The 9733-nt window shown below is 34.4% G+C and overlaps 2 protein-coding genes across 3 annotated transcripts; one reads left to right on the plus strand and one right to left on the minus strand.

Annotated features, from left to right (window-relative positions):
• The first annotated feature begins 233 nt into the window (after positions 1–233).
• Positions 234–4234, plus strand: LOC112716235 (enolase 1, chloroplastic). Its single transcript, XM_025768101.3, has 7 exons — positions 234–971; positions 1616–1923; positions 2275–2429; positions 2515–2832; positions 3063–3209; positions 3313–3363; positions 3817–4234. Exons 1-7 carry the CDS (start codon positions 544–546, stop codon positions 3880–3882), a joined length of 1473 nt encoding a protein of 490 aa, XP_025623886.1. The 5' UTR covers positions 234–543; the 3' UTR covers positions 3883–4234.
• A 365-nt stretch (positions 4235–4599) lies between these two features.
• Positions 4600–9045, minus strand: LOC112716236 (plant cysteine oxidase 3). 2 transcript variants are annotated; one of them, XM_025768103.3, is made up of 6 exons: positions 8675–8977; positions 7904–8020; positions 7412–7563; positions 6640–6802; positions 5331–5531; positions 4600–5044 (listed from the first exon to the last, which is right to left on the minus strand). In XM_025768103.3, exons 1-6 carry the CDS (start codon positions 8832–8834, stop codon positions 4917–4919), a joined length of 921 nt encoding a protein of 306 aa, XP_025623888.1. In that variant the 5' UTR covers positions 8835–8977; the 3' UTR covers positions 4600–4916. The 2 variants fall into 2 exon arrangements, with proteins under 2 accessions (XP_025623888.1, XP_025623890.1); XM_025768105.3 differs by lacking the exon at positions 7904–8020 and having other exon boundaries at positions 8675–9045.
• Between the last annotated feature and the right edge of the window lie 688 nt (positions 9046–9733).

Raw genomic sequence — 9733 nt, forward strand, 5'->3', positions numbered from 1 at the left:
TGAATAACGATGTAAAATAATTTACAATATCAGTATATTAAAATTAAACTCTTAGATACTAATATTAATTTCCTCAAATTAAAAAAAAGAGGTATCTGGAAAAATAAAAATAAATGTATTATTTTTTTCTTTTAATTTAATTCTTTCTATATCCCACGTTTTAAAATCAAATTAAAAAAAAAAACGAGAACAAACAAACAAAACATGCATGGAGCTTAGTAGCTAGTGCCACCAACTCACCTACCCAACCCGTCTCCCTCTTCGGTCTTATAGTCAGTCATGTCCTTCCCAACAACCTCCAAAACTAAAACTCGTTGTTTATTATTACTTCACTTCACTTTCTTTCTTTCATCGCTCTTGGCGGACTCTTCCACAAACCCCAACTCTTAAAACGCCACCCTATAAAACTTCACGCATCCTTTTTTCTCTTCACTCTTCATCACTCGTCACACACAAAATCAATATTTAAAAAAGAATTAAAAATAATAATAATAACAATCTATAAGAGAAAACTTTCTTTTTTCTTTTTTTGGTTCCTAAACAATGGCTTTGAGTTTCACGCCCCAAACCACCAAAACCGTTTCCCAAACACCTTCCTTTATTGCCTCCAGGCCGGTAGCGCCGCCGAAGTCTGTGCCCTTTCGCAACTCGCGACGATCAATCGCGGTGCGTGCCTCGGCCTCTGTGGCGTCTCCCTCTGCAGCGGCGGTGACGGCGACGCGGGAGTGTTCTGTGAAGTCGCTGAAGGCGAGGCAGATCGTGGATAGCAGGGGAAACCCGACGGTGGAGGTGGATCTGGTGACCGACCAGCTGTACCGATCGGCGGTGCCGAGTGGCGCCTCCACGGGGATCTACGAGGCGCTGGAGCTGAGGGATGGTGATAAGAGCGTTTATCGAGGAAAAGGAGTGCTTAATGCTGTTAGGAACATCAATGAGGTCTTGGCTCCTAAGCTTCTTGGCGTTGATGTTAGGTAAACCAAAACAACGGTTCTGAGATTCTGTTGTGTGCTGGACATTGTTTGTTGCACTTTTGAGTAGCTGTGCACAGGTTTAAAATTTCTGAGTAAATGGTTATTGTGTTGTATTTGTATAGTAGGAAGGTTGAACCTTTTTTGTTTCAATTCTTTTTTATGAAAACTACGTGTTTTATCGTGCCTTCTAATTCATGTTTTTATCGTTAAATGTGTATGATTAATTAAGAATGTAAATACCTTAGACTTTAATTAAGAGATGTTGGATTTGAATCTTAGAAATAGAATAAAGTATTATTTATAAATAGAGTTTCATTTTAATGTTGTCGAATTGCATCCGTTCTTTTGGACAACTACTCATGCGATTAATGTAAACGGTAGTTATTTTCATTTATGATCATTTATGGCGCTACGTAATTGGGTGTAAATATAAAACTGCTCTTCATTGGCTTCAAAATTGAATTCTTATACATAATTTAGGATACGTTAAGGGAAAAAAATGTGTAGACCAAACCCTTTCCCGGTCCCAATTATATATAGGAGATAGTTGATGTGGCTGAATTTATTTTTGAAACTTCTAAATATGCTCATTGTTTTTGAATTGTGTGTTGTGCTGCTGAATATTTGTTTTTGTGTTTCACAAGGAATCAAGCAGATGTGGATGCTATCATGCTGGAAATAGATGGAACTCCTAACAAGTCAAAGCTAGGGGCTAATGCAATATTGGGAGTTTCGCTGAGCGTGTGTAGAGCTGGTGCAGGAGCAAGAGGAGTGCCTCTATACAAACATATCCAGGAAATTTCTGGAACAAAAGAACTTGTAATGCCAGTTCCAGCTTTTAATGTTATAAATGGGGGTAGTCATGCTGGAAATAATCTGGCCATGCAAGAATTTATGATACTACCGGTTGGAGCTACTTCATTTTCTGAGGCACTCCGCATGGGTAGTGAAGGTTAGAAATCTAGTGCTTTATAAATGTAACCACATTGAAGAAGTATGCTTGTGAAATTCTTTTACTTCTGGCTGCAACTTAGCATATGCGTGTATTTATTTTCTCATTTTGGTATTGAACTTAATAATGCCTTCCTTTCCGTTCAATTATTGTGGTGTATGTGAATTGATATGATTTGTGAGGTTAGTTAGACCTATAGGATTCTGTGACATATAATTTGATTTGATGATTATTCTACGCTCAAATTATCTTGACTCCATAAGTTCATATATTCGGCATATATTGCATGAATTTTTCAATCTTGATGTATTCATACTGACAACCAGTCAACTTAACTATTTCCACGAACAGTTTATCATGTATTGAAGGGTATTATCAAGGCAAAATATGGACAAGATGCATGTAATGTCGGAGACGAAGGAGGATTTGCTCCCAATGTTCAGGATAACAGGGAGGGGCTAGTTTTACTCATTGATGCTATTGAGAAGGCTGGTTACGCTGGCAAGGTAGGCACTGATATGACTATTTTTATGCCTTTGCGTGATTTGAATATCCTTCTTGTTGATCAAAATTTAAAAAACAATGGTGCAGATTAAAATAGGTATGGATGTTGCAGCTTCAGAGTTTTACACTAAGGATGGAAAATATGATTTGAACTTCAAGAAACAACCAAATGATGGAGCTCATGTTCTCTCTGCCCAGAGTCTTTGCAATCTTTATAAAGACTTTGTGAAGGAATTTCCCATTGTGTCAATTGAGGATCCATTTGATCAAGATGACTGGGGTTCATGGGCTTCACTACAGTCTTCAGTTGATATTCAACTTGTAGGAGATGATTTACTTGTTACAAACCCGAAGAGAATAGCTGAAGCCATCCAGAAGAAGGCTTGCAATGGTTTGCTTCTAAAGGTGACTGTTCTTAAACAATTTTTTATTATTTGATGTTATCATTCATATAGTACTTTTTGCTTCAGATTAATTTTTCTATCAATTCTTTTTGACATTTTGCTTTAAGACAAGTTTTTCTTTCTAGATATCTAATCAAATAGTAATTTGAGATATTGCATATTGTCAGAATTTGTAGGGGAGACATGCCAATTAATGCTTCAGTTGTTTTATCTGTTATCCAACCACTGCAGGTTAACCAGATTGGCACAGTGACAGAATCTATTCAGGCTGCACTTGACTCAAAGGCAGCAGGCTGGGGTGTCATGGTTAGTCATCGGAGTGGTGAGACTGAAGATAACTTCATTGCTGATCTCTCTGTCGGCTTGGCCAGTGGACAGGTTCTATTTCCTTAATATATTTGTTTGGTGTATTTAATATTTTTCTATTGTAAATTATACCATGTTATGGCTTGTGTTGATGATCCGAGCTTTTGTCATATAGATTAAGACTGGTGCACCGTGCCGAAGTGAGCGATTGGCAAAGTATAATCAGGTAATTGGCATTTTGTGCTAACTTCCTCCTCTTAGCTTCAAGATTTTAGCATAGACAGGCTATAGCATTAGTATTTTAAAATAACTCAGAAATCCTTAGGACTAAACTATCATAACTTGTTTCATTCAAATTTCACTATACATTCTTCTTTGACTCTTGAGGCTGACTATTTTTATCTTGAGCTGGCATGGCAGAGATTGGTTTAACTAAAGAAATTGAACATCATTATGCTGACTCAGAATAAATAACAAATGTGCAATAATACTGTTTTAGTTCTTAGTTTTAAAACTTGAATTTTGATAGAAAATAGAAAACCATCGTTATCCTTGAAAAAAAATTTTTTTGATTGCTTCTTTGAATTGTTATATAGTATACTGTGTGATCATTAGTTATTGTTTGATGGAATGATCTAAAGAACTTTTCCCTTCAAAACATTGTTCAATATCTTTTCAGCTTCTTCGCATTGAAGAGGAACTTGGAAGCGTCCGATATGCTGGTGAAGCCTTCAGATCCCCTTAGAGTGAACAAGGGCTGATCTCAAATATGTAGTCTTGAAATATTTCTGCAAGAGTCATTATCATCATCGATTAAGTTAAGAAAACAAACATGGCCAAGGTAAATCCAGAGTTTTGAGAGCTGCAATTGATGGGTTTAGCCTTCAAATGTGTTAGTTTTGAACTGAAATAATTACTCCAGAAATAAGAAACTTGATTTTGGTGAAGCTGCTATTATGATGTGAAGTAGCTTAATGTAACTTCATGCAGGGACTATAGGTGTAACTTTCAAACAAGTCTACGTGATGAGTTAATTCGAATGTGTTGTTTTGGATGAACTTAAACCACTTTAATGAATTGAGTAACTTAAATTCAAAGCCACCATTGTTCCCTTATTAGGAAAGCCATATTGTTCACTCTTTTTGGAGTATTGACAATTGTTCACCAAGTTAAAACACTAAATTGTTTTTTTATTTTGTGTCGGGGGAGAGTCATTATGTAAATTTCAGATGTCACACAAGTTGGTTCTTTTATAGCATTTTGAAACGATTTTACTCATTTTAGTATATATTGATCCTTAATATAATTATTTATGAATGGGTAAAAATTGTTCATCATGAAAATACAAATATAAGGTCAAAATGTCCAAAATAGGGATTAACTTAGTAGGGTATCGAGATCATTTTTCCCATGGTCACATACCTGCACCTCTTTAGCAAATACTAATAGTAGATATTGCAAATGATAAGAAAGTATTGCCATTTCATTGATACTACAATCTACCCCATCCACTATACAAGGAATATTACAAAAATAGTTTTGCTTGTCAAAGCATGAGGACTATCACAGATTTTATGTATCAAAATCTTATGCTCCAAATATGCTTCCAGCAAAAGGAGGCATAAATCAACCTTCACATGTCGTGTTGTAAACAAATTTAGATCCTCTTCGCTTGCCAGCAGGTGCAGAATGGGAGATGAATAGATTTCAGGCATTAACATCATCACCCGTCATTCACAATAGGAAGCATATAATCACTTTTAAATCCGAGCAAAAGACCTAAAGCTGGATAGCCGGACCAGTGTACTCTCTTGAGCGCATATAAAGATCCGCAGGCGTTCCTATCTCTACAAGCCAAGCATATTCCTCCTCTTCGTTGTCGCATATCTTAGGGCCATTTTGTGTTGCTGTAGTGCAACAAGCATTAAAAAAAATATATATAACTGAGATGCTGATCAGATAATGCTTCTCCATTCCCTCAAGTGATTTGCAAGTTTTGAAAAGATTAATAACTTTCTAAGGGGGAAAAACAAAATCTAACTGAACTTATAAATCCTCCATCGAAGGCTTCAAAACTCAAGAAAGGGAGCAAACTAAGTTTAATAGAACTTCTAAGATCATTCCTACTACCGAGTACCAAAGCTATATCCTATGGTGCATGGAATATAAGTGATAGGTCGAAGAGTTACTTACAAAATGTTGAATATGGATAATCATGATAGTAAGTACACTTCCTTCCTTCATCTTCTCTATATGGAGGTGAAAGAATGTCTAGCACAGCACAAGGTGTTACTGCTGTGAAACAGTGCAGATTTCCACCATGCTTTGGATATAAAACCGATGTCTCGCACGGTGTAGTCATGACCTTATCAACAGCTAACTTGGCCAGTCTAACTAAAACAAAGAAAAATTACAACAAAATCATTTTAAAACATGGATGCAGAATAGCAAGTTTTATAAGCCACTAAATATGATATCATATTGTTTAATAATGTTGATAAAAAGATCTCCTAGATGAGATATACAATTATGTTAATGTAAGCCCTCAACAGTAGTGGCAATTAGCCATAGGAAATTCTATAGGAAAATGATTAATCCCCTAATACTCTTACTAATACTTCCCCCTAACTAATAGATTTAGAAAATCTTGAATGCTTTTTTTATATTTACAAAGCATTGAATACCTTTACTTTTTCACGTAATACTTTTTTAATTTAATATTAGAAGGATTATTAGGAGTACATATCAGGAAGATGTATCGTTACTCAGTGCTTTTTATATTTACATGCTCTCATACAAGAGTGTGGGACAAGACAAAAATGTGTTCCAGCGACAAATTAACAAAAGCGACATCACCTTGTATGAAAAACTGTAAATACTAAACCTTTAAAAAATATAATACTTTAGTTATTTCTCTAAAGGTACAAAACATGGATTCGGTCCCTCTTTGCAATCTAATACTACATATATAGGCATCAATTTAATCCTTAATTTGACAGTTATTTTATACTATAAAGTACCAAACAGAAGTAAATTTCATGTCTCATATCTTTTTTGAGGATTATTTTGAGAATTTACTTGCCCGATAAAAACAAGAAAAATGTCAAATCATAAGAAAATGCAATATAAGGCTACATTTGGAAGAGACTGAGATTGAGAGACAGAGATTGAATTAAGTTTCTGTATTGTGTTTGGTGTAAAATGTACTGGACTAAGTTATGTCTCAATATCATATTTGGTTTAAGATAAATATGGAGATTGAATGGTAGATTTGGAATTTGAAAAGTTAAATGAGAGTATTTCTGGAAAGAAATGTTGTAAAGTTTCCGTTTCCGTCTCTAAAAATTTCAGTCTCCTATGTCCCTACTTTCTAGAGGTACTGAAAGGACTGAAATTTTGTGTCTCAGGACTGAAATTTTAATTCCAGTCTCTGATCACCAAACACAATACTCAGTCCCAGTCCCAAGAAACAAAAGAAACAAACGGATTCTAAAAGCCAGACCTTGAGGATGTCCTGGTCCCTTGCTTTCTACAGTGCAGGGAGGTTCAACCCAATCATAAGCTTTCACATGCAAAGAGCCGTAGAGAATTTTGCTAAATACAGTCATGCCAGGATGGTCATGCAGTGGTATAACCGAAGAAGTGGGAAAACAGAATATACACATCTGCACCAAATAACACTGCTTACTTTAAGTCCAAATCTCATTTCACACAAACTGAAATTTTCACTAAAAATTCACTATATACAATCAACTCATTTGTATATCCGAAATATAACACAATATATAACAAAACTGAGAATATCTTTGATAATAAGAAACTCAGAAATATTGAAGAAATTGTATATACAAATATGCATACATAGGCAAAGCCTGAAGTTTGCATCAGTCCAACATTGGTATGGTTGAAGAAAGAGACAACGAGCTAGCTATATATATGATTAAAGTATGCCTGACTAAAAAATAAAAATTCAAGGTTTAAAAAAGCCAAGATGTTCTTATTCCATCTTAGTCTCTATATATTCAAACATTCAACATATAAGCCGAATCTGACTTTGACCTGATTCCCATTATAATACAATGACTAGCAAATTTTCGAACATACAGGGTCTAAGGATTCAGTAATCTTTTTTCCTGTATCTTTTTAGCACAATGCAATTTAGCAGGACATATACTGTGATTGTAACAGCCATTGCCAAGAATTTGACAATATTGTCACTGTACTAGTTTTAAGCAGCCAACTTATTAATGGACATGCTAGAAAGGTAAGCTCACCGTAAAACTATCGGACTCGTGAATGTCAATATAAGTTATTGGTTGAGCCCATCGAGCTGCCCTATTCAGTTGATTAATTCCAAAAAACCCATGCCCTCGATCATCATCTGTAGTTTCCTCCGAAAGCCCAACATCTGATGGTTGGACAGTATCTACCAAGTCAAGAACAATAACAAAAGATCAGTAACTCATTGCCAAAGACAATGTAACATCTGCATTTCAGAGTTCAAATATATATGATAAAATAAAATGGTTTCTAGTTTGATTGGAAAACGCTAGAAATAAGAATAGACTATTTATGAACAGCAGGCACAGAATAACTGCCATATTACTGTGGACAGATATATCAGTAGTGTTATTGTTCATTACTTCATATTCCTAAACAAGTCAAACTTGCCAACATTTTAACAAATATCATATAGTATGTTTGTTGAATAAATTGCTCATATTGATGCAGCAAGACTAATTCTCCACACACACGCACGAACTCACGCATGCACAGTCGCTCGTGCCCTTTTGTTTTAATGTTGACCATGCAAGCAAGATTGAACGTGCCAGAGTTAATCCTCCCACTCTTGTATAAAACTATTCCTCTTGCTTGCACGACACCTAAAAAACAAACTCAAGGTGACTGTGTTTTGTCTAAAAGATCCCATACATTATCCACAACATCACATCTTCATAATATCCTTTTTAGTTTTACAGTTCAAATATGCAGCCTTGATAGTTTCAATGCCTACATTAATAACCAACTCTAAAGAACTTAATGCATTGCAATGCAGATAGAAAAAGAAAATCATCACAAAACCAAAAAAACAACCAACACTTCAACCTAGCCACAAAACAGCCAACCAGCAAGAAACTCACTGAAATCAACAAGCAACTCACAGCGTTCACATAAATAAATAAGCAACCCATAAAACCTAATTTGACCAACTGAACATACCTCTACAAGTTGATAATAAGCAGATATAATTTATAATTTTATTTTATAGAAGTAAAAACAGTTTGATTTCAATGAATAACAACATTCTAAAACACTATCACAAAACTAAACTTCACAGTTCACACTCACTTTTTCAAAAAGAAATTACTTTTATCCATGTGATAACATTTAATTGATCCTCATTCCTCAGTTGCATGCAATATTCAAAGAATGATTGGAGCATAGACAGATTAAACTTACATTATTCACTCTACAAACCATAACCTAAACACAATCAAATAAACAAATTAGGGGGCAAAGAAAGAAAAAAAATAAACCGAGAATTGAAGAGAGCTTGTGCAAAGCTTGCGAAGAAGGTGGTGGCGTTGAGGAAGGGGAGAAAATGGCGTTGCAGTGGTCGTAGAGAGCCTGAACCTTGTTTGAGGTGTGGCTATGGCGGCCCATGCTCAAGTATCTCCGGAATAACGAGAAGACCATATCCTTCCTTCTTTCTTTGCACAATTTTTCTCTTCTTATCGGATACTATTTTCTGTAATTTCTCACAATTCTTTTTTTTTTTAATTGGAAATAAGTAATGTGTGTAGTGTGTGGTGCATATCCAGAAATTCGTTTACCAATCCAAAGAGCATTCTGATTTTTGCCGCTTATTTAATTTTGGTGTTGTGTTATGAGATTTGATGTGTTTGTTGTGAAATAAATAAATAAATAACAGGTAATAAAAAAAGTATAGTTAGATAATTTTAGTAGTAATATTCATCATAATTACTATTTTAATATAATAAAGATAATTAATATATTTATTAATACTATATATATATTATAAACTTAAAATTTATGGAGTGATAGGAAAAAGAGAGAATTTATATTATTATAATGTATAGAGAGAAAAAAATGTTTTGTTATTGTGGTTTGTTTTTTAAAACTTAGCCTTTTATTTATATGCGTACAAGAGGTAACATTTTCAACTTTATTAAATTCATTCTCTCTTGAGAATGGACATCTACCTAGTGATCCTTATCACAACACTTTTTCTTAAATGTCTATTTAAAATTATACTTCGTTAAAATCTTATTAAAAAAAACCAATGAGAAAAAATTTGAGTGAAGGAAAAAAAAGTACAAAATCCTTTGTGATAGGAAATACCTCATTAAAAACTTTGTCAAGAAAAATCCAATGAAAAAAAACTAAACAAGGAAAAAAGAGTACAGTCTTCCCCTCTTGTCACCATTATTTAATATCTCGAAATCGATGCATCCCAATCTGATGTACCAATCTTTCAAAGGATTTTGGAAGTGACTTTGTAAATAAATCTGCCAGATTATCGCTTGAGCGGATCTGTTGGAAATATAGTTGTATCACCATATGTAAACAAGTAT

This window comes from Arachis hypogaea, chromosome 10, assembly GCF_003086295.3.
Source record: "Arachis hypogaea cultivar Tifrunner chromosome 10, arahy.Tifrunner.gnm2.J5K5, whole genome shotgun sequence".
In the NCBI taxonomy this organism is placed as follows: domain Eukaryota; kingdom Viridiplantae; phylum Streptophyta; class Magnoliopsida; order Fabales; family Fabaceae; genus Arachis; species Arachis hypogaea.

Excerpts from the sequence above, each read along its gene's own strand:
- LOC112716235 (XM_025768101.3), top strand. The coding sequence starts at position 544 with ATGGCTTTGAGTTTCACGCCCCAAACCACCAAAACCGTTTCCCAAACA. Across the intron at positions 972-1,615 it reads CTTCTTGGCGTTGATGTTAG|GAATCAAGCAGATGTGGATG; the intron begins GTAAACCAAAAC and ends GTGTTTCACAAG. Across the intron at positions 3,364-3,816 it reads GATTGGCAAAGTATAATCAG|CTTCTTCGCATTGAAGAGGA; the intron begins GTAATTGGCATT and ends ATATCTTTTCAG.
- LOC112716236 (XM_025768103.3), bottom strand. The coding sequence starts at position 8,834 with ATGGTCTTCTCGTTATTCCGGAGATACTTGAGCATGGGCCGCCATAGC. Across the intron at positions 8,021-8,674 it reads CAAGCTCTCTTCAATTCTCG|GTGTCGTGCAAGCAAGAGGA; the intron begins GTTTATTTTTTT and ends TTTGTTTTTTAG. Across the intron at positions 5,045-5,330 it reads TTATCCATATTCAACATTTT|CAACACAAAATGGCCCTAAG; the intron begins GTAAGTAACTCT and ends GTTGCACTACAG.